Source organism: Microcaecilia unicolor, chromosome 3 (genome assembly GCF_901765095.1).
Source record: "Microcaecilia unicolor chromosome 3, aMicUni1.1, whole genome shotgun sequence".
Classification (NCBI taxonomy): Eukaryota; Metazoa; Chordata; class Amphibia; order Gymnophiona; family Siphonopidae; genus Microcaecilia; species Microcaecilia unicolor.
In genome coordinates, this window is record NC_044033.1 from 125,983,131 (window position 1) to 126,008,390 (window position 25,260).

Here is a 25,260-nt window from a genome sequence, read left to right on the forward strand (position 1 = left end):
TTGCCAGCCTGTATGCCAGCCTCAAACAGCAATATGCAAGTCCCTTTGGCAGTTTGTAGTGGGTGCAGTGCACTTGAGGCAGGTGGACCCAGGCCCATCCCCCCCTACCTGTTACACTTGTGCTGGTAAATGGGAGCCCCCAAAACCCCCCAAAACCCACTGCACCCACATGTAGGTGCCCCCCTTCACCCCTTAGGGCTATGGTAATAGGGTAGAGTTGTGGGCAGTGGGTTTGGGGGGATTTGGGGGGCTCAGCACACAACGGAAGGGTGCTATGCACTTGGAAGCTAATTTTGTTTTTTTTACTAATTTTTCTAAAGTGCCCCCTAGGTGCCCAGTTGGTGTCCTGGCATGTCAGGGGGGCCAGTGCACGCGAAATGCTGGCTCCTCCCACGCCCAAATGCCTTACATTTCGCCGGATTTGAGACGGCCGGCTCCGGTTTCCATTATGGCTGAAAATCAGAGTCGGCCATCTCATCTAACCCCGGCGAGTGATTTGGCCGGCGCCAAGCATATTTAGAAAATACGCTTGGCTCCGCCCCTTTGCGGACCCGGCCCCGAAGATGGCCGCCCACCGATTTGGCCGGTGCTGTTCGATTATGCCCCTCACTGTCTCTCTCTGATCCTTACATGGAGGGTCACTGTAGTGAGTGCTGTCTGTGTTCTGTCCTCTGACAGCCTCACACTAGTTTATAACATATGGCTATGTAACCCATGTGTTTAATACTGTGAACTGCTAAGGCACATTTACAACTTACTGTCATTTCAATTACAGTTATAGTTATAATCGGGACAAATCAACAAGAACCATTATCTCAGTTTTCTATATTTCTGCTGTATGTGTCCAGGTATTTAGAGATATCTTGTCTGAATCTTATATTCTGAATCTTACATTGTAAAAATGTATCCAGACTTATTTTAGTGAACCTTCAGCTTGTTTTGTAGATATTTATTCCAGTACATAAATAACTGCATACCACTGATTCTGCAGGATAAACAATTAGCCTTACAATTTTTTACATTGTAACATAGTAAATGACAGCAGATAAAGACCCATAAGGTCCATCCAGTCTGCCCTACAAACTCATAGCATAAGATATGATGTGAAACTACATATGCATAGTTGATCTCAACTTGCCCTTGCAATTTTCAGGGCACAGACTGTAGAAGTTTGCTCAGCACTGGCCCGTTCTCAAACTACTGAAAAAAAGATTAATGAGAGGAATTCATCAAGTCAGAAGCTACAAATCACATTTTCAATGAGCTTCCATATTTAAGTAACCCTCAAAGCTAGTGCATTGTACAGCTCAAGTAAACCACTATGGCGGCAATTCTGTAAATAGCGCTTTGGGCAACTGCATGTGTAAATGATGGCAATTGTGCATTTATGCGCAGCAGACATATCTAAATGTGGTGCACCTTCTAGAGAATTTCTCTGATAAACAGGAACAAAACAGATTAATAAGCACTGACAGCAAGTTGAGCTACTAAACAAAATACCTCTTACTGCATTCTAAAGTGTTTTTACCTTACACGTTTGAATGTAGCAAGGTCCCTGAATCGAGCAATGCCACAATTTACATATATACTGGATGGTGTTCTCCAACACTATGTCACAGTCTTCAATATTATATTGGGCTCCATGTCAAAACGGTTCCATGCTTATCCTGACTTCCAGTTTGGAAAATTAAGGAATAGAGCTCCATAGGCTTGGAGGGTCTGTAAGGGGGTGACGGGTGTGAATGTGTGTGTCAAGGGTGTGAGTCAGTGCATTTTCGGCTATGAGCATGAAGTCTTCCTTCCATTTTGCATTCATATCTGTTCCTGCCACCTTCATCCTTGTACTTTCCCAGCTCCTTTTCCTCTCCTAAGCTAACATTGGCTCTATTGCTGTACTCTTCATTGTGCCCATGGCTCAAATAACCTTCCTGTGTCAGTGAGATTTGGGTCCCCAATCAACATTTTCATTCATTCTTTGCTACTCCTCTTCTGGTGGCTCAGCCTGACTTCTCTGCCACCCCCAGCTTCTCTTATCCTTTATAAATATTAGTTCCATTCCTTTTGGAGTGATGTAGCCTGGCATTTCACCACCCACAGCTCACTGTTTCTTCTTGCAGTTCCCCCCCTTACTCTGTATGCATCTGTTGGACAGATACTCCCCAACAGGTACCACTACTACTTAAGCAAAATACACCCAAAAACCTCTTGGGTGTTGCCATGTCTCTAGAAGATTGAGAGTGAAAATGATTGACTAACCTCAAAATGAAATAATTAGCTAGTTCAGATATGCCAATACCAAGAAGAAGAAATGCATCTAGTGAAGATGCAGCCATTATACCAAAAATGAAATCAACTGGACTGGAATATACATAGCATGGGTAAATAAGTCCAGAATACAAAACAACCCAGCGCTAACATCTAACCACAAACTTGGTCTTGATCAAACCACAGGAGTCTCAGCGGCAACTCGTTTCACATAAGCTACTGTTCATGACTCACCTTGCTCTTCATCGGCCCCAACTAAGTGTTATAGGACCTTTCCTGATGCAGAGTCAAAACATGGCCCATGTCGGTCGGTCCTTTTCCAGTCAAGCTTAAGATAAGTTGGAATTTTTATTTTGAATGAATTGTAAAGATTATTTGAGCATTAAATTTTGAAATTTAACACATAAGTAATCTTACCACTTAGTTGGTACCAACTAGAGCAAGGCAAGTCATGAACAGTAGCTCACGTGAAACTAGTCGACACTGAGGCTCCTGTGGTTTGATCAAGACTGAGTTTTAATTTAAGGTTGGATGTTAACGCTAGATTGTTTTGTATTTTGGACATTATACCAAAAGCATAAACATCACTGCTGCTTTACTCTTTTGCATCCGATTACACAAGGCTATGATAGACAATGGCTGACAGCATTGAAAATGTGTCATAACCATTTAAATTCTATTTATTTTCATCAACTTTTTGTATTTCCTACAAAAGTTATATTGAAAACTTTAGTGCAATTTCTCTCTGAGCTATATAATTAAAATTCTAACACTCAATATGTCATACCATTCCGCTTTCATACAAGCAACTGTCAGCACCTTCTAAGTGACAATGAAAAAAAGGGAATCAAGCTAAACAGGAAGGTAATTAAAGTCTCTGCTTTTCTATGAGGGAACAGATACCATGTAAAAAAGAAATTAATGATGGCAAAATAGGAATAAAAACCTCAGAAAAGAAAGCAACTACTAATTTTCAATTCAGTCTCTAGACAGACATTAAACAAAATCAGTCTATTCTGTCATGCTTTCTGCCAGGTGATTTAAATGTCTATGTCATACTTTGAACTACTTGATTTATTTTGAAACATGGAGTTATTGATTTATTTGAAAGTAAGATAGCATGCCTCTGGGCCTGTTACTGCTTATGAAAAGCCAAAGCAGTGTTATCAAAAAGAGATGCATGGCAAAAATCAATCAATAAGAACTGACCAGGGGAAAAATGATACATTTTGTTGATATCTTGTATTCACAGTTATCTACTTGATTTCAAGCATACCAACATACTAGTAACATTTGACCACTGTTTAAGGTAAAATTATGTATCATACCTGATAATTTTCTTTCCATTAATCATAGCTGATCAATCCATAGACTGGTGGGTTGTGTCCATCTACCAGCAGGTGGAGATAGAGAGCAAACTTTTGCCTCCCTATATGTGGTCATGTGCTGCCGGAAACTCCTCAGTATGTCGATATCAAAGCTCCATCCGCAGGACTCAGCACTTAGAGAATTACACCCACGAAGGGACACTCTGCCCAGCTCACCACCGCCGAAACGGGGGAGGGGAATTAACCCAGCTCATCCCCACACAAGTGGGGGAGGGGAATCCGTCCAGCTCATCCCCGCGGAGCGGGGGAGGGACACCACACCCGCCGATGCGGGGGGATCTGGCTTATCCTGCAACCGCAACCGCGGGAGGAGCTGACTGACCCTAACACCGCCGAAGCGGGAGGGGTACAAAGCTGCCCTACAGCCGCACGAAGCGGGAGGGAGTGCCGGCAGAATTTTAAGTCTCAATCCAGCCCCGTAAAACGGAGGGGAGAGGAATGCAGCAGCTCACTGTAACACAAACTCGTCTCAACTCTTGAAGAATCCAAGTGAAAAAACTTGAACACGAAGTCTTACTGAAGTAACTGAAGACTAAACTTGAACCTGAAATGCAACCAGAATAAAAACAGTACAGATATCTGGGAGGGGCTATGGATTGATCAGCTATGATTAATGGAAAGAAAATTATCAGGTATGATACATAATTTTACCTTCCATATCATCAAGCTGATCAATCCATAGACTGGTGGGATGTACCGAAGCAGTACTCACCCAGGGCGGGACATTGAAATCCCTGACCTCAACACTGAAGTTCCAAAACGGGCCTCCGCCCGTGCAGCCACAGTCAAGCGGTAATGCTTGGAGAATGTATGAGCCGAAGCCCAAGTTGCCGCCTTGCATATCTCTTCCAAGGAGACGGATCCGGCCTCTGCCATCGAGGCCGCCTGAGCCCTAGTGGAGTGAGCCTTCAGCTGGATAGGCGGCACCTTCCCCGCGGCCACATAAGCCGCTGCAATGGCTTCCTTGACCCATCTTGCCACTGTAGGCTTAGCAGCCTGCAGACCCTTACGAGGACCTGCAAACAGGACAAACAGATGATCTGATTTCCGGAAATCATTGGTCACTTCCAAGTATCTGATGATGACTCGTCTCACATCCAGATATTTAAGAGCAGAGTACTCCTCTGGGTAGTCCTCCCTACGAAAGGAAGGGAGACAGAGCTGCTGATTCACATGGAAGCGAGAAACAATCTTGGGCAGGAAGGAAGGCACTGTGCGAATAGTCACTCCTGCCTCAGTGAACTGCAGAAAGGGCTCTCGACATGAGAGCGCCTGGAGCTCGGAAACTCTTCTGGCTGAAGTGATAGCCACCAAAAAGACTGCTTTCAACGTCAGGTCTTTCAGAGATGCCCTCGACAAGGGTTCAAAAGGCGGCTTCTGCAATGCTCTTAGCACCAGGTTGAGATTCCACGCAGGCACCACTGAGTGCAGAGGAGGGCGCAGGTGATTAACTCCCTTGAGAAAGCGCACCACATCTGGCTGCGAAGCCAGGGAAGCACCCTTCAGGCGGCCCCTGAAGCAAGCCAGAGCCGCTACCTGGACTTTAAGGGAACTGAGCGACAGGCCTTTCTCCAGACCTTCTTGCAGGAACGCCAACACTGAAGAAATTGGAGCAGTGAAGGGAGAAAGTGAGCCTGCTTCACACCACGCTGCAAAGATACGCCAAACCCTGGCGTAAGCAGTAGAAGTAGAGCGCTTCCTCGCTCTCAGCATAGTGGCGATGACCTTGTCTGAGAAACCCTTCTTTCTCAGACGCTGCCGCTCAATAGCCAGGCCATAAGACCAAAGGGGGAGGGATCCTCCATCACCACGGGACCCTGATGTAACAGGCCCTGCTCCACTGGCAGCCGCAGAGGATCGTCGACTGAGAGCCTGATCAAGTCCGCATACCAGGGACGTCTGGGCCAATCCGGACCCACCAGGATTACCCTGCCGGGATGCTTTGCCACCCGGTCTAGCACCCTGCCCAACATGGGCCAGGGCGGGAACACATAGAGAAGCTCTTGTGTCGGCCACTGTTGGAGAAGAGCATCTACTCCCAGGGATCGAGGGTCCCGTCCTCTGCTGAAAAAGCGCAGCACTTGGCAATTGGCCGATGACGCCATCAGATCTAGGCTCGGCTGGCCCCAGCGCTTCGTGATGTCCAAGAACGCCTGAGCAGATAGCTGCCACTCTCCGGGCTCCAAGGTATGGCGACTGAGAAAGTCCGCCTTGACATTCATGACTCCGGCAATGTGGGCCGCTGACAGCTGCTCCAGGTTCGCTTCCGCCCACTGGTATAGATTCATAGCCTCCTTGGCTAGAGGGGCGCTCTTGGTACCTCCCTGGCGGTTGACATAGGCCACAGCCGTGGCATTGTCCGACAGGACCCGTACAGGCTTCAACACCAGTACCGGGATGAACTCCAAAAGCGCTAACCGAATGGCTCTGAGTTCCAGGAGGTTGATAGACCACTTTGCCTCTGCAGGAGACCAGAGCCCCTGCGCTGTCCTTCCCAAGCAGTGGGCTCCACAGCCCGACAAAGAGGCGTCCGTCGTGACGACAATCCACTCCGGGGTCACCAGAGGCATTCCCGCAGACAACTTGTCTGTCTGCATCCACCAGCTCAGCGCCTTGCGCACTGCTGGGTCCAAGGGAAGGCGCACAGCATAATCCTCCGACATCGGAGTCCAGCGCTGCAGCAAAGAGTGTTGAAGTGGTCTCATATGAGCCCTGGCCCAGGGCACTACTTCCATCGTGGCCGTCATAGAGCCCAACAGCTGCACATAGTCCCAAGCCCGAAGAGGAGAGGCTACTAGGAACTGGTCCACCTGAGCCTGAAGTTTGACAATCCGATTGTCTGGCAGGAACACTCTGCCCACTTGGGTGTCGAAGCGAACTCCCAGGTACTCCAGGGACTGAGTCGGGCGCAGCTGGCTCTTCTCCCAGTTGATGATCCATCCCAGGGAGCTCAAAAGAGCAACTACCCGGTCCACAGCTTTGCCGCACTCTGCATAAGAGGGGGCTCGGATCAACCAGTCGTCCAGATAAGGATGGACTTGTATTCCTTCCTTTCGTAGGAAGGCCGCGATGACCACCATTACTTTGGAAAAGGTCCGCGGAGCAGTAGCCAACCCGAACGGGAGGGCTCTGAACTGGAAGTGTCGTCCCAGGACTGCAAAACGCAGAAAGCGTTGATGAGGAGGCCAGATGGGAATATGCAGGTACGCTTCCTTGATGTCCAAGGAAGCCAAGAACTCTCCTGCCTTCACTGCCGCTATAACAGAGCGGAGAGTCTCCATGCGAAAGTGCCGCACTTTCAAGGCCCGATTGACCCCTTTGAGGTCGAGGATAGGCCGGACAGAACCTCCTTTCTTTGGTACCACAAAGTAAATGGAGTAACGCCCCTTGCCAAGCTGACTTTCTGGCACCGGAATGACCGCACCCAGGCGGATCAGATTGTCCAAGGTCTGCTGCACTGCCACAGCTTTGACCGGAGACTTGCAGGGAGAGAGTACAAACCCGTCTCTTAAGGGTCGGCAGAACTCTAGCTTGTAGCCGTCTCTGATGACTTCCAGCACCCAAGCGTCTGACGTTATTGTGGTCCACTCGCCCAGAAACGAGGACAGCCGTCCTCCAATCTGCACTGGGGCGTGGACCAAGGCCCCGTCATTGGGTACGAGACCCTGGGGGAGGACCGGAGGGAGCACCTCCGGGACGGCGGTCTCTGCGAAAGGAATGCTGCTTGGGGGAGAAATTCCTCTTAAAGGAAGAGGGGGCAGAGGAACCCGACCTGCCCGGGCGGTACCGACGGGCTTCCTGAAACCGTCCTCTGGAGGTACCGGGACGAGTACTAGCCCGAGCCCTGACCTCTGGTAACTTCTTGCCCTTAGACGTGCCGAGATCGGTCACGATTTTGTCCAGCTCGACCCCAAAGAGCAGCTTGCCTTTAAAAGGCAATCTAGCCAGGCGGGATTTAGAGGCGTGGTCAGCAGACCAATGTTTCAGCCAAAGCCACCGCCGCGCAGAGATTGTCTGAGCCATGCCTTTCGCTGAGGCCCTCAAGACATCATACAGCAAGTCTGCCAAATAGGCTAAGCCCGATTCCAGGGCCGGCCAATCAGCCCTCAAGGAATGATCCGAGGGGGAAGCCCGCTGCACCATAGTCAGGCACGCCCTGGCCACATAGGAGTCGCAAACTGAGGCCTGCAAACTTAAAGCAGCCGCCTCAAAGGACGACCTTAAGGCCGCCTCCAATCTTCTGTCTTGGGCGTCCTTTAGGGCCGTGCCACCTTCCACCGGCAACGCCGTTTTCTTAGTCACCGCAGTGATTAAAGAATCCACGGTAGGCCACAGATAGGCCTCACGTTCACTTTCAGTCAAAGGATAGAGGCGGGACATAGCCCTAGCCACTTTAAGGCTCGCTTCCGGGACATCCCATTGAGCCGAAATTAAGGTGTGCATGGCATCATGCACGTGGAAGGTTCTAGGCGGGCGCTTCGTCCCCAGCATAATGGCAGAGCCAACAGGGGCTGAGGGAGAGACGTCCTCCGGAGAGGAAATCTTCAAAGTGTCCATGGCCTGTACCAACAGGTTGGGCAAATCCTCTGAGCTAAAAAGCCGCGCTGCAGAGGGGTCATCCGCTCCATCCGAGCGGGGATCCGTCTCCTCCAAGGAATCCGCAAAGGACCGTTGGGAGACCTCAGATACGCTGCCCTCATCTACATCGGAGGAGACAAAGTCCTCCAAGGCCTGGGAATCAACCCGAGGGCGTTTACCTCTGGGAACCTCAACCTCTTTACCAGACGAGGGAGCAGGGGCAGCGTTTTGCATAAGGAAAGCCTGATGCAGCAGCAAAATAAACTCGGGGGAGAAACCCCCCAGACTGTGCACTTCCGCAGCCTGGGCAACAGCCCTAGACGCACCCTCAACCGGCGCTCGCAAGAGCGGGGGAGATACATGCTGCGCATCCAAAATGGCGCCCGGCGCAACACTCCGCGAAGGAGCCGCGCGAGAAGAACGGCGCTTAACTTTAGCCGCTTTTGTGCCGTCGCCCAAATTAAGGGCGTTCATGGCATTAATGTCTCCAACCTCAAGGGCGGCCCAAGAAGAAGCCGTCGAAGCCGCGTGGCCGGCCAAGATGGCGGAGGCGAGGAGCGGGGGATGGGCGTTTATGGCGGGAAAAACCGCCACGCCGGAGGAAGGACCGGGACATTCATCGGTCACGAAACTGTCACCCAACAAGGGCGAATCAGGCTTTAAGACCCCCGCATCCCCTCTAGAAGCGCTCAAGCGATCCGGGGAGCGACTCTTTGCGCCCTCGCCCTCCGACGCCTATGCCACGAGGAGAAGAATCGGGGAACCCCCTGCCCGCTATAAAAAGGTAAAAATTACCTGCTTTCCGCTCCGAGCTGTAACGACCTGGTGTCCCAGTGAGTAGCTGCAATAAACGTTTAAATAAACGTCGAAATAAACGCCTTTAAGGACGTTCAAAATTTTTTTTTTTTTTTTTTTTAACGGAGCCAGCGGGAGGGGGGAGAAAAGGAGGGACCTGGCACCACCAGGTTTGCACTTGCTCTGAAAGAGCCCTCAACCCCAGGCACTCAACAAAACCTAAAATTTAGGCTTGGAGGCCTAGCCAGAGCGGCTGCTGTGTGTGACCACCACTTGCTGAGATAGAGAACATACTAAGGAGTTTCCGGCAGCACATGAGCACATATAGGGAGGCAAAAGTTTGCTCTCTATCTCCACCTGCTGGTAGATGGACACAACCCACCAGTCTATGGATTGATCAGCTTGATGATATGGAACTGTAGTTTCAAATGTTTGCTAAATTGATTTACACAAAATACATCTTAAATCGGGGAAAACATCAAAAAGCCGAAGAGATGAAGACCTTGAAATTTCAAGTTTTTAACCTAACAGAACAGAAAGTAATGCTTTGTTTTAGTCCACTGACAGGTCAAAAATATTCCTATTGAAAGGAAGAGTATGCACTCTGAGCCAAAGAATGAAACAAAGATAGAAAATGATGGGCTAGGATTTAATATGACTGAAATAAAAACTGTGCAAATAAAAGTAGATTAACATTTTGATATGCTGTTCTAAGGTAGGTATATAGATGATTAAGAGACAACTGGGGTCAATATTCAGTGGTGAAGTCAATAACTAAAAGATGGTATGATCTTTAAATTGTGAGCACAAACAAAACAATAGCCCGTTTGGGTACTTTCTAAAGTCTGTTTTAGTTTTGACCCAGTCTTAATGGCCCAAAATGTAGCCAGCTAACAGGGTTAATGGATTTTTTTTCCTAACCTGGATTACATAGATCATTAAAAACTAAAAAACTGTAATAGAAAAACTGATTCTGCCTTGGGAAAACCAATATTGTTTCATTGAACTTCAGAATTTAGCACATCTTTGTCCAACTTAAACATCTATGTGGCATCAATGGTTATTTGAAAAGTATTGTACAAAAACCTAAGTCACAAAAAACAAATTTTTGACAAAAGCAGTTCTTGTATTTAGAAAGCCATCTTGTTGTTAACTTTCTTACATGTCAAAAGCAATGTCAGAATAACAAAAATAATGTGAAGACTACTGTCTATATCTTCACTTATTTTTGTCTAAGTATTAATGTCAAATAATGCAATAGTTGTGCTAATAAAAGCAGCACAGTTTATATCCTAAATTCATTCATAGTCCTCTTCCGTTCCGCTTCATAAGCTGAATTGTGTTTAGCTACAGTCTGATGGTAGAAGTCTCTGTGAGATTCAGGAACATATTTCTCGACTAAACTCTGGACATCTTTCATTATTGCTGCCTTTAGTGGAACATGTCTAGAATTATTGTGTGCTCTACAAACTGTGTTACATTACATTATACTATGTAAAAATGTTAAAAATTTCATATCCATGTCATGTTTATTGCACATCACAAAATTAGTACTTCACACAACTCATTAGTGCAAGAATCTATTAAGTGCACTCACCTCAAACAGCTAGTTATAGCTTCTTCATTTCCCATTTTCATTTCAGAGTCAATGCTGGTTGACATCTAATTTTACTGCCTTTCCTCACAGATGCAGATTCTTGGTGACATGATCTCTAATTTTGTTGAAAGCTGAAAGGATTTCTTGCTTACTTTGGTCATTCAAACTATTCATACAGTGCAGCTTGCAACCAGTCAGGGCCAGCAGAATACTGCAATATTGTCTGTCCTTTTCCATTCACAAATGCCTCTCCCTTCAAATGCTTAATTTTTTACAGTTTGTTTCCAGTTGTGTCATCACGCTTTCATTTTTTAGTATTTTGGCAGGATAATTTGACATTTTCATTTACCACTGCCATGCTCAAAAAATTGCTTTACCTTACAGCTGAATGATCAGCTAAGCTAGAGTGCACGTGATCAATAAAGCATGGGCCAAAAATGTATTACTATGCAAAAGTCTCACTACAAATTAATTAAATTGGCCTATATAAGCTATTTAAAACAATTATAGCAGTAGCTAATAGATACAAAAATATTGTGTGCATGCAAAGTTACTGATATGTTAAGAAATTAGCCTTTTTAAATGCTTTTCCTGTAGGACAACTTCTTGTGAAGTCTACAGGATTTTGCACAAAGCCAAAGAAACAATGAAATTTTGCAATGACTAATAGAAGGACTTGACATGGTTTTCAGCAAAAATAAGTAAGTGATAATGAACAGTCCTAAGTAAGAAAATCTCACTTTGCCCGTACAGAGGGCTTATCAGATTTTTGCACAACACCCGTCATTTATTCTCCCTTTTCAATGATGGACTCCTTTCTGTTGTTGAGCTCTGTATGTCTTATGTGCTCCCTGATATAGTAATAATAATATTTCATCTATTAAAAGTACCTTCCAATCATCGTCAACTCCAAAAACAAAAACAGCACTACAAAGAATATCTGACTTTGTCCTTTTGTGCTTCTTGATCTTTCTGGGATATTGGCAATTTAAAACAGCATTGTTTTTCAATTAGCACTAGTAAGAAATTTAAAACAAAAACAAGTTAGTAAAATGCATGCTAGCTGAATCACACACATAACGTGTGTTGTAGCCGAATCCCAGATGCAAGATTTCCTGTATTCAGTAGTAGGCAGAGTTATTCCAATAAGCTGTCTTCCCATTCATATGCATACACAACTGAAAATAGGCACATGGCAGGCAGACTGGGGATGACAAACTATAGTCATGATTCATTTGTTCCATAAATGTTCTTTTAAAATGCCAAAAAGATAGAGAGAAATACTAGAGCACAAATATTGCAAAATAATGTCAGGACATTTACATGTACTTCACAAACTATTGATTTAATACTTACTTTCAGAATATTTTGAGTTTCATTCCACTTATTTGTCCATTCTTTAGTCAGCTCTTCTACCTGTAGAAAAAAAGAGACAGCCAAAAGTTAAAACAGCATTCCATTTGTTTAACTTTTAATTAAATGTACGCATGTTTAAGTTGTAAATTCAATAAGAAGACTGAGTTGCTCTACAAGCATGTTTCACGTTTATACACATTGATGAATAATTCTGCTCACATGTCACACCTGGTCACTGTACAAACGGGCTCATTTTCAAAAGAGGATGTCCATCTTTTGACATAAATCGGAAGATAGACGTCCTTCTCCCAGAGACGTCCAAATCGTATAATCGAAACCTGATTTTGGAGGTCTCCAACTGCAGTCCATTGCAAGAACGTCCAAATTTCAAGGGGGCTTGTTGGAGGCGTAGTGAAGGCGGGACTTGGGCGTGCCTAACACTTGGACATCTTTGACCCATAATCGAAAAAAGCAAGGATGTCCCTGACGAACACTTGGACGTTTTCACAAGGACCTGTTTTTTTTTTTACGAATAAGGCATAAAAAGGTGCCTGAAATGACCAGATAACCACCAGAGAGAATCGAGGATGACCTCCCGTTACTCCCCCAGTGGTCACTAACCCCCTCTCACCCTTAAAAACATCTTTAAAAATATTTCGTGCCAGCCTCAGATGTCATCCGTGACAGCACATGAAGGTCCCAGGAGCAGTTTTAGTGGGTACTACCGCAAACCCACTGTACCCATATATAGGTGCCCCCCTTCACTGGTAAGGGCTATGGTAGGTGTGCACAGTTGTGGGTAGTGGATTTTTTTTTTGGGGGGGGGGGGGGGGCTCAGCACACAAGGTAAGGAAGCTATGTTCCTGGGAGCATTTTATGAAGTCCACTGCAGTGCCCCCTAGGATGCCCGGTTGGTGTCCTGGCATGTCAGAGGGACCAGTGCACTACAAATGCTGGCTCCTCCCACGTCCAAATGGCTTGCATTAGGAAGTTTTTAACATGGACGTCTTTGGTTTCGAAAATTGCCGAAAGTCAGAAACGTCCATGTCTAGGGACATCCAAATTTAAGAATTTGGATGCCTCTGACGGTATTTTCGAAACAAAATAGATGGACATCCATCTTTTTTCGAAAATACAGGTTTCCCTGCCCCTGGATTTCGACATTTTGCAAGGACGTCCAAATCGCAACTTGGACGTTTCTTTCGAAAATGCCCCCTCTGTCTTTTTTGGCGCCCTTTTTTTGCCTCTCCCCCTCCCCGACTCTCTGCCTTCTCAATTATTGCATTAACATCTCTTTACTGGGACTGTTGGCCTTTCTTATGAAAAAGAAGGCTCTGAAGATGGGACAGGAAGGATTGTTGGATTTGCTGTTCTTATATGTTCCTGTAATCCTTGTTTTATTACCTATATTAACTGTCTGAGTGTTATCTGCACGTAACGTGTCTCTGGGAAATCTAAAGAATCATAATAGCCTTGGAAGGGCAGTATAGACTGCAAAGCACTGAAGAGAATACAGCGGGCTCCTTCAGGACCCAGAGTGGGCAGGCAGGATAGGCTGTAGCTGAGAGTTTGTAGTAAAGGCTGTCTAGCTGGCAGGCCGTAGAGAATGTGAATTACTTGTGCATCAAATGGTACCAGAAGTTGGGTTTCCCTAAAGATATCCTGCAGATAACACAGCTGTACATGCTAGCATAATAGTGCAGTGGATAGTGCATAGTGAGTGTGAATTACTGTTTACAATTGCATTGATATTTGTAGAGATGTTTGATTCCAAATTAGGCACAAGGCAACAGAGTAGGAAGAAACAAAGGTTACCCAATGAGTTATGCTCTGGGCCTTGGACTCCAGTAGCTGAATTGTAGGGCAATAGGCCAGCCATATATCTTGGCTGGAGTTTGATGCTGCAGTCACACCTGCATGTGTAAAGGAGGCACTAGAATCTTTAGACGTGGAAAGGCAGAAATGCAGTGTAGATGGAGAAATAAGTTGGCTTTTCCTTACTGCACTTTGTAGACTAGATGACACTGTTGCAGAAGTCTAGATTCAGTCGACCTACAAATGCACTCAGTCTGCTGCCCCTCACTATCTTTCTACCCTCATCTCCCCTTACGTTCCCGCCCGTAACCTCCGTTCACGGGATAAATCCCTCCTCTCAGTACCCTTCTCCACCACCCCCAACTCCAGGCTCCGCTCATTCTGCCTCGCCTCACCCTATGCTTGGAACAACCTTCCTGAGCCCTTACGCCAAGCCCCCTCCCTACCCGTCTTCAAGTCTTTGCTTAAAGCCCACCTCTTCAATGCTGCGTTCGGCACCTAACCCTTACCGTTCAGTGAATCCAGACTGCCCCAGTTTGACTGCCCCTATCGGACCGACCGTTCACTTGTCTATTAGATTGTAAGCTCTTTGAGCAGGGACTGTCTCTCTTTGTTAAATTGTACAGCGCTGCGTAACCCTAGTAGCGCTCTAGAAATGTTAAGTAGTAGTAGTAGTAAGTAAATGTGTTTCTAAGGAAGTCTTGGAGTAGGCATTACAATGTTCACAAGAATTAGAAGATAAATGCACTACCCTTGCTTGTCGAATTGTAAACACATGGCGTAAGTGGAGAAGGGGAGAGGAGCAAAAGCAAGTGACAGCAGTGCGTATTAAAGCTATTGTCAGAACCCCTACTTGGGACCCACGTGCCCTCTCCCCTGCCCTCCCCTCCCATCCATGTCCAGAGGGCAACTGTTTAGTTCAGATGTGTGTTATATTTAGCAATGGTGGAGAGGTGGGGGACAGGAGGACACAGTAAAGTTCTGCTCATGTTTTACGTCCTAGACCTCTCACTTCAATATACATGTGGTAATATAGTTTGAACAAAAGCTACTTACATTAGCATCTATGAATTTCAACTGGATTAAATCATTGCATTTCTAGGTTTCCAAAAGATGAACACCCAAGTGTAAATGCAAAAGGCTACTGAATTGCAATTCTTTCATCAAAAGCATATTAAATTCCAGAACGAACAAACAAACAAACAAAATATACTTACTCTGGCTTCATTTTGATGAAGTTTCTCTTCCATACTTAAAGCTGTTGGGGAATCTAACAAGGCAATCTAAATTTAAAAAAAAATATATATATATGCAAATGGTGAATCATAGTACACAAACTTTAAATTATACTGACAGACAGAAAACAACATATTGTTAATACTGACCACATGAATGCAGTGTTCTGTATTATTCTCAACTATATATGATCATACAATGAACTATATAAAATGTTCACTATTGATAAGCAGTCCTACAAAAATACCAGAATCACACATCATATTCAGTATTTCTGCATTTTATTTTACCTACTACTTTCACTTCTGATGAACATTAAAAGAGAACAGTTATTTTAAATTTAACAGAACTACCCAAAAGATTTTGCTATATGCTCATGATGTGATTATCCTACTGATAGATGCCTTTAGATCAGCCCTTAAATTGATGGCATTGTTGGATGAATATGGTGTGCTTTCTGGATATAAAATTAATATTAATGCCAGTGGAACCTATGGGTATGCTCCTGCCCTGACTTTCTGACTTTGAGGTAGTCCATTTCACATTTACATACCTGAGAGCACAGATCCCAAGTAGACTGACTAATCTATACAGAATGAATTATCCCCCATTGTTGGCCAATATTAAATGAGGGGTGGGCAGCCTTGCATATCTCACTACTGGGGAGGGTTAGCTTACTGAAAATGGTGATTTTACCTCAACTTCTTTATTTCAGTCTTTTTTTTCCACTTATTTTGAGGGTATATGATTTCTTTTTTTGTGGAGTAAAAAGGTTCCACAGATTACTACTTTACAGCTTCCCAGGGATATGGGAGGTTTAGAAGTCCTGAATCTCCATCACTATTATTTAGCTTAGTGGGAGTGCGGAGGTTGGGTGTAGACTCAGACTCTGGGCATTATAATTTGGAGGAACCACAAGGGATACAGTTTAGCAACTATTTTACAATATTCTCTTGACACCCCTACTGTTAAAGGCTTTAGCCGTACTAGTCCTATTCTCTTATATCAATATAGGACTTAGCATGAGGTTTTGAAGGAAATTCAGGTATCAGAGGCATATTTTCTCCTATAGCATCCTTAATTAAAAATACCCCTCCACAGTTACTTTTCAGAGAATTTAGTCTAATGGGCAAGGAAGGGATTCTGTTTTTTTAGGGTAAATTAGGAAGGATTTTCAGATCTTCAAGCTTTATATGATATTCCAAAGCATGCCCAATATGGAAAAATTAGTTGAATACCTGATAATTTTCTTTCCTATAGCCGCAAAGGTTAAGTCCAGACAAATGGGTTGTGACCATCTCCCAGCAGGTGGAGATAGAGAACTCTAATGAGCTGTGCCTCATAAGCTCCTGTACTTAGCAACCAAGCCAGTATTCGACAACACATTAGAGAAAGAGAGTGATTTCCAGGGAAAAAACTGCAGCCTCTAGCTAGAAAAAGAACTATGAAATAAAGGGCAAAACTCATGCCTTAGAAATAATGGAAACAGAATAATACAAACACCCAAACATGGAACCCATAAAAAACAAAACCATTACAGAAGGGCAGACTCTGGACTGATCCTTTGGGACTAAAGGAAAAAGAATTATCAGGTAATCAACTAATTTTTTTCTTCCATTACATCCCAAGGATCAGTCCAGACAAATGGGATGTACAAAAAAAGCAATCCTTAAGAGGGGAGGGACTGTGATATCCCAGCAGCAAGAACCGTGAACCTGAACGAACCATCTGCTAGAGCAGACACATTCAAACAGTAATGTTTAACAATGGAATAAGAAGAAGACCACGTCGCTGACCAACAGATCTCTGCCAACAAAAGTGCCCTAGACTCTGCCAAATAAGTCGCCAAACACCTGGTAGAATGAGCCTTGACGTGCATGGGAGCAGATCTACCCCTCAGAATGTAAGCTGAAGAAATAGCTTCCTTAAGCCATCGAGCCACTGTCACTTTGGAGGACGGCAAACCTTTCCAAGGTCCCACAAAGAGGACAATGCCTGAAATTGTTGGTAATGGTAAGATAGTGCATAAGGAGGCAATTCACATCCAACAGTCGCAGGGAAGTGTATTCTGCAGAATAGACCTCCCTTGAAAAAGAAGAACCACAGTCTGATTTACATGAAAAGGAGATACAATCTTAATCAAAAAGGACAGAACTGTCCGTAAGGAAACTCCCAAGTCTGAAAAGCAAAGAAAAGCATCCCTGCAAGAGAGAACTTGAAGCTCTGAAACTCTCCATGCCAACGAAATGACAACTAGAAATACTGCCTTTAAAGTAAGATCTTTGGTAGTTTCCGAATGAAGGGGCTCATAGGGGGCTGACTGAACAGACATAAGAACCACTTGAAGAATCCACTGAGAACAAATATTGCGGAGAGGGGGACACAGATGAGCGACTCCTTTGAGGAATCAAACTATATCAGGGTGAGCAGCCAATGAGGCACTCTGCATCTTGCCTATATGACATGCCAACCCTGCTACCTGAATCTTGAGTGAATTGAGAGCCAAGCCTTTTTTGAATCCCTTCTGAAGGAAAAATTTGAGACAAGGAATCATGAAATGGAGAAACATCATTCTGCGCAGACCAGCTCTCAAAGGTTCTCCACACTTTAGCATATGAAGAAGGGGAACTCTTTTGGGCTTGCAGCAAGGTAGTAATAACAGCATCTGCATAACCCTTCTTCCTTAATCATGCCCTCTCAAGAGCCAGGCCGTAAGACCAAAGCAGGAGGGATTCTCCATAAGTACTGGACCTTGGTGAAATAAGCCCATATGTGGAGGAAAAGTCAACTGAGGAGTGATTTGAAGACAGATGTGGTCAGCATACCAAGGATGTCTGGGCCAGTCTGGAGCTAAAAGAATGACCTTCCTGGGATGACACGCAATCCTGTGCAACGTCCTTCCCATGAGAGGCCACAGAGGAAACACATAAAGGAGGCTGTCCGATGGCCAAGGCTGTACAAGTGCATCCATTCCTAGGGAGTATATCCCTGAAGCGCCCATAGAATCTGTGTACTTGCGCACCAAGTTGGGATGCCACAAGGACCAGAAATGGAAGCCCCCATGTGGAAATGAGGTGAAATGCAGTCTTTGACAGTTGCCATTCCCCTGGGTCCAGAGACAGTCTACTGAGGAAATCCACTTGCGAGTTCAGTGAACTCGCTATGTGAGACCCTGAAATCATCATAATGTTCAATTCTGCCCACTGAAAAAGAAGATGCATCTCGTGAGCTAGAGATATACTCTTTGTTCCTCCTTGTCTGTTGATGTAAGACAGGGCTGTGACATTGTCCGAGAGCACACGCACCGGTCTCCCACAAAGAAGAGGCACAAAGGCTAGTACAGCTTTCTGAACAGCTCAAAGTTCAAATCTGTTGATGGACCAGGGAGTGGAGACAAGCAGCACAGTGCAGAGTAGTGGAAAAATGGGCTCCCCATTCGAAAAGACTGGCATCGGAGCTGACAACACACCAACCCAACTTGAGTATGTGCAGGGAGAAGGCACCAAGTCAGACTCCTTCTGGCTTGAGGAGTTCACTGCATCAGCTGGTCGTAAGTCCCCTAGATCAGAGATCACCATCTCAACAGGGACAACTGTAGGGGCAGCATGTGGAACTTCGCCCAAGGCAGAACATCCAAAGTTGCCACCATAGAACAGAGAACCTGAGCATAATCCCTTGCCCATGGGCATGGAAGAGAGAGAAGCCTGAGAATTTGCTGTTTGAGCCTGAGAGGACTACGCTGAGGCAGGAAACCTTACCTGCCTTGGTAATGAAGCACATTACCAGAAACTCTAGGATCTGGGTGGGAATGAGATGACTCTTGCTGTAATTCATCACCCAACCCAGCGCAGAAGTAAGAGACAGGACTGTCTATGTACTGCAAAGGCTCTCATAACAAGAAGGTGCCCAAATTAAACAATCGTCCAGGTAAGAATGTACCTGGATCCTTTCCCAGTGAGAAAAGGCAGCCACCACCACCATAACTTTTGAAAATGTGAGAGGTGCAGAGGAGAGGCCAAAATGCATGGCCTTGAATTGAAAATGATCCTCAAGGATCATAAACCAGAGAAATTTCCTTTGAGGAGGACAAATTGGGATATGAAAATAAGCCTCCTTGAGGTCCAATGAGGTGAAAAATTTGCCTGGCTGGACAGAGGCTGTGACAAAGAGTCTCCATACGGAAGTGTAGCACTCTGAGAGACTTGTTCACCCCTCTGAGATCCAGAACAAGGCGAAAACAGTTTTCTTTCTTTGGGATGACAAAATAGAATATCAGTCAGCCCATGCCCCTCTCTGCTGGAGGAACGGGCTGAACAGCACCCAGTCACCTTAAAGAGGCTAAGGTAGTTAGCACTTCCTGACTCTTTGCAGAGCTGCCGCAAGGAGACAGCATGGAAATATCTGTGAGTGGCTTTGAAAATTCCAGCTTGCAGCCATGGAGAATGATACTGAGGACCTACTGGTCTGGAGTAATGGTGGTCTGCTCCTTGTGAAAGCGGAAAAGATGCCCATATATGTCTACATACAAGGAGTGAATCTCCCCATCATTGCAAAGGCTGCAAAGAGGGAGAGGTTCTTGAGGAAGCAGAAAAGGGCTTCTTGCCTCCTCAAAAGGAAGACTAAGTCTGAGGAAAGTGAAGTTTTTGAGTAGAAGCACTAGCCTTCCCTGGTCTATACCTCCATGCTTCTAAAAAGCAAGACAGCCACTCGGAGATGAGGCTTAGGCTTGTCCACAGGTAGCCACTGGACCTTGGAATCTCTGAGGTCTTTAACAATCTTCTACAAATCCGCACCAGAGAGTAGTTTCCCCTGAAAGGGTAACTTCGCCAGAAGAGATTTGGAGGCCATATTAGCAGCCCAAAGCCTAAACCACAGCCAGCATTGCAGCGAAACAGCTAAGGCCATTCTTTAGCTGACACTCAGAGAATATCATAAAGAGCGTCTGACAAATGGGACAACCCTGCCTCTAGGGTAGGAAGAAAGTCTGGAGGCGAGACCAATGTAGACAATTGTTGAGTCCATGATAAAGAAGCTCTGGCTACAAAAGAAGAAAAAATTGTTGCCTGAGAGTTTAATGCAGCTAGTTGCAAGGCAAGTTTCAAGGAAGCCTCAAGCTTGCGGTCATGCATATTCTTTAATGCAGTGCCACCTTCAACAAGGATAGGGGTACGTTTAGTAACCGCCGTAATAAGGGCATCCACCTTAGACAGAGCAAACTGCTCTAAATCAGATGGCAGAAGAGAATATTATTTGGACATAATGTGAGTCACCCACAGCTCAGGATCAAGGTTCTCCCACTGAGCTGCAATAAGCTCCTACATAACCTCATGAATATGGAAAGAAACAGGAGGTCTCTTTGTACAATATGTAATTGATGAAGCAGGACCACAGGACTGAGAAGCAGGGGAAGAAATGTTTAAGCTTTCATGGATTTTGTCTCAAAAACAGCCTAGCTACAGTAGGATTATCACCCCCGTCTGCCTCTGAAATGTCCAAGTCAGGGCCATCAGCAGAACTAGTATAGTCAGAATACAAATATAAAACCTCCTCTGAGCCCCAAGGAGGAACATTCTCCAAATGCTGTGAAAGGAAGTTTTCGTTTCTGAGGAAGTTGCTCCTGAATGAGAAGGAGAGGCAACTTGAACTGACTTTAATAAAAAGGCCTGATGTAATAAAAGAACAAATTCAGTTGAAAATGGCAGAGACTTCTACCCCTGCAACACCAACATCTTGGGACACGGTAGGGGGGCAAGGAATACGCTAAGAAAATGGCCGCCAAAGCCTTGCAGCGCACAGGAGCCGTTGGCGCTGAGAATGTCAAAACTGCCATTGGAGTGGGGCCAGGTTGAACTCCCGGAGACAGAGTACTGACAGCCAACATAAGTAAAAGCAGCATGTCCACAGAAGGAAAGCAAAGTGTGCAGGAGCCAGTGGATGAGAGCTTACCCGCACGGCACGCACAAGACTTAATAGGCTCAGACAGAGAGAATGATAAATATACTCACTGAAAAACAGCCAGTCTCATGACCTCCATGGTACTGAAGCCCCACAATCTTCCCACAGCACAATCAAAACAACCACAGTGGCCTGCCTTTTTCTTTTTAACAGAGGCAAGAGAAAAAAAGAGAAGGGAAGACTGAGATAAAGAGGTAGAAAGTGACAAAGGGGGACCAGGGAGGGACCTAGAGTACTAGGTTTAAACCTGAGGCACAGGAAATTCCCAACCAAAACTCAAATGAACCTGAACGCAGGACAGGAGGCCACACAGAAGCCACCACAGCGCACAGGAGCTGCTATGCCGCCTGCTGGAGATAGAGAATACTGGCTTGGTTGCTAAGAACAGGAGCTTATGAGGCAGAACTCATTAGACTTCTCTAGCTCCACCTGCTGGCAGATGGTCACTACCCATTTGTCTAGACTAATCCTTGGGACATAATGGAAATTTATTTTCAATTGAAGAAAGTGATTATGGAGGTGGCTGTAGAACATAGATCCCTGAGACTCAGAAATATTGTTCAGAGAGCTTTAACAATACTAGGGCTTAGGATCAAGCTCATTACTAAACTGTATTCTGCCTTGACTTTTGGGGAAAAATGATGCAGATGCTGGCTTGATTGCTAAATGGAACAAAGACTTGAGGTTATACCTCGATGAGGAGGATTGGCAAGAACTTTGGAATCAAATAGAAAAAAAATTCTGTTTGTAATAAGAGTTGGGAACGTATACATATACATAAGCTGCTCCACCGAGCTTATCGCTGCCCACTGTTCTTTTCTAAATTCAATGCTGCTGACTCTCACTGTTGGAGAGGATGTGGGCAGCATGGCGATTATATTCATATGTTGTGAGGTGTGACAGAGTGCAAATATATTAGGAAGCCATTCAATGAGGCGTATTTTCAAAGCACTTAGGCTTACAAAGTTGCATAGCAACCTATGGAACTTTGTAAGTCTAAGTGCTTTGAAAACTAGCCCCATTGTGAGATCTGAAATATCTTACGTATTTCGCTTGACCTCACACCTTGTTTATGTCTGCTGGGGAAGTGGGGAGTGAGGATGTGACTAATACTCGTAAGAGATGAGTAGAGCATTGTCTTCATGTTGCCAGACTGACTACTGCCTACTTCTGAAAGAGCAGCCTTTAGCTGACTTTTTGGAAAGCTAAGCTATACGACATTGCAATTCTGGAATAGCTCACTAGTAAAATAAAGGGGGGAAAAGCTGCTTATGACAAGATTTGGGACCTTACTGCATCTGGCAGCGATTGTCAGCTTGAGACTTTGATGGCCTATCAATAAGGGGATACCCTGGCAAGACTAGCCTCTTTTCTGGGATTCTTGGAAGATGGGACAGGGAGAGAGAGATTTCTTTAATAACATGAACCCTGTCATGTAATAATATTGTGTGTGTGTGGGAGGGGGGGGGGGGTTCTTGAGATAATCTTTTGTTCTAGGTTGACTGTTTATTTTACCACTGTCTACCTTGATTAAATAAAGAGTTATTAAAAAAATGAAAAAAAAAACAAGAGGAGTTATTTAACACATTTATAGTACACAAATCAATAAGTACTCAAGTATAGAGGCATTCCATCTCATATTTTATATTTTAAACATCTAACAGAGGTCTGAATAAATGACGGAATGAAATAATTAATGACTTTAAAAAAGGTAAGGCTTATCTTGATTTTCTGCCTCATTGTTACAATGCCCTTCAAAATGGAATCGAATGACAGTGCTTTGAGTAAATTATGCTCTTCTGTAAGCCTCAACAGCATCCGCAATACAATATACTGGGAACACCAGGCAATCCACAGAAGAGATTATACATGGATTTAGATTCTGTCACACATTTAAAAAACATCTGGTACGCTACTAAGCCTCACAAATCCTATTACATTTATTTGAATTGGTGCTGTGCTGCCTCCCCACAGACATATGCCGGGAATCTTGGTTATTTCTCAGTCAAATATTTTTATGTAGTTTGCACCAAGAAAATGTCAGGTTGTTATATCATTATAATAAAATAATTAAGTGCTAAAGTAAAATCAATGCCAATTTGAATTAAAGTTACAGCTTTGTATTCCAACATTTTACAGAACTATCACCATGAATTTCCTACAAAATCAGGGAAAAAATGATAATGGCTGTAGCAATTCAGAAGTTCTTAGTCAGTGAAGCTTTTGTGTGTTATAGGAAAAACTATGCTGGCCCCAACAATTGGCCATTAACTTATTCCACTATTCCTAAAATGTCTGCAGGAGGTTCTCCACAAATCCAATTCACGTTTCCAAAAAGAAATCAACAGAACTGCAGTAGCATCATTATTTTTCATTAAAGGAAAATAAGACAATACAAAACAGTGAACACATGGGCAAACTAGGCGGGGACTTTAAAACCTAATCTTGAAAGCATATAACAAATTGGCCTGATTTTCATGATGTCCTCAATGACAAAGTTTCTTAGGTCCTAGGAGCCAGCCCAAAAACCTAGGCGCCAGATTTGGAACAACTGGAATTTTATTCATTTTATGCACACTTATAAATTGCACATTCATAATGTGCTCAAGATGATGCACAGCAAGTTATTTAACACAGTAGCAGGGAAGGAGCAGATAGGATGCAACTGCTCTCCCCTTTGCCCAACCACATACAGCCCATTACAAATTATCCTTCCTTGGGCAAAGTGAAGACATTTGCTCAATACTGGGGGTGCTCAAGCATCCACAGAGCTGGCATCTACATGCATGCCCACACCCTCCCCCCTATAACTCCAGCTCTGCCTTCCCCAGTACATGCACACAAACAAACCCACAGCTCTCCCTCTCTCTGCCTCCCTCCCAAAACACACACCCACCTAGATCTCTGTCAACCACCACCCCATATAACCTCCTGTAGCATACATACCACCCTGGTAGCTGTCTCCCAATGATGACCCCTCCCCTTCCTACAACTGAATTCTCAATACCACTCTCCAGGTTTCTATCTTCTCCAGCTGCACAACTTTTTTTTTTTTGCTGTGTTTGCATCCACAGAGTCATTCTTGTCAGTGATGCCATATGATAGTGACAAACACAGCTGCTCATGTTGGCTTAAGTGAGTATCATTCCTTTCCATGTACATTACCTACTTTTGCACAAATAAATAATTCCACTCCCTAATCAGCAATCAGGTATCATAAGAACATAAGAATAGCCATACTGGGTCAGACCAATGGTCCATCTAGCCCAGTATTCTGCTCCCAACAGTGGCCAATCCAAGTCACAAGAATCTGGCAGAAACTCAATTAGTAGCAACATTCCATACTACCAATTCCAGGCAAGGAGTGGCTTCCCCTATGTCCATCTATGGACTTTTCCTCCAGGAACTTGTCCAAACCTTTTTTTAAACCCAGATACGCTAACTGCTCTTACCACATCCTCTTGCAGCGAGTTCCACAGCTTAACTATACTTTGAATGAAAAAATATTTCCATGTAATTTCATTGAGTGTCCTTTGGTCTTTGTACTTTTTGAAAGAGTGAAAAATTGATTCACTTCTACCCATTCTACACCACTTAGGATTTTATATACCTCAATCATATCTCCCCTCAGCCGTCTTTTTTCCTAGCTGAAGAGCCCTAGCCTCCTTTAGTCTTTCCTCATAAGGTAGGAGTTCAATCCCCTTTATCATTTGGTCACTCTTCTTGAACTTTTTCTAATTCCACTATATCTTTTTTGTGACATGGTGACCAGAATTGAACGCAATACTCAAGGTGAGGTCGCACCATGGAACGATACAGAGGCATTATAATATTCTTGGTCTTATTTTGCATCCCTTTCCTAATAATTCCTAGCATCCTGTTTGCTTTTTTGGCCACCGCTGCACACTGGGCAGAAGATTTCAGCGTATTGTCTACAATGACACCTAGATCTTTTTCTTGAGTGCTGACTCCTAAGGTGGACCCTAGCATCAGGTAACTATGATTCAGATTATTCTTCCCAATGTACATCACTTTGCATTTGTCCACATTAAATTTCATCTGACATTTGGCTGCCCAGTCTTCCAGTTTCCTAAGGTCTTCCTGCAACTTTTCACAATCCACATGTGTTTTGACAACTTTGAATAGTTTTGAGTCATCTACAAATTTAATCACCTCACTCGTCGATTTGTTTTCCAGATCGTTTATAAATATGTTAAATAGCACCAGTCCCAGTACAAATCCCTGAAGCACTCCACTATTCACCCTCCTTCATTG

General features: G+C 44.6%; 1 protein-coding gene across 1 annotated transcript in view; it reads right to left on the bottom strand.

Moving 5' to 3' along the window:
* Positions 1–25,260, bottom strand: part of KIF16B (kinesin family member 16B) — a 382,671-nt gene that overhangs the window by 230,318 nt on the left and 127,093 nt on the right. Inside the window, 2 exon segments of the mRNA XM_030196349.1 lie at positions 11,980–12,039; positions 15,012–15,077. Coding sequence (XP_030052209.1) covers positions 11,980–12,039; positions 15,012–15,077 — 126 coding nt within the window.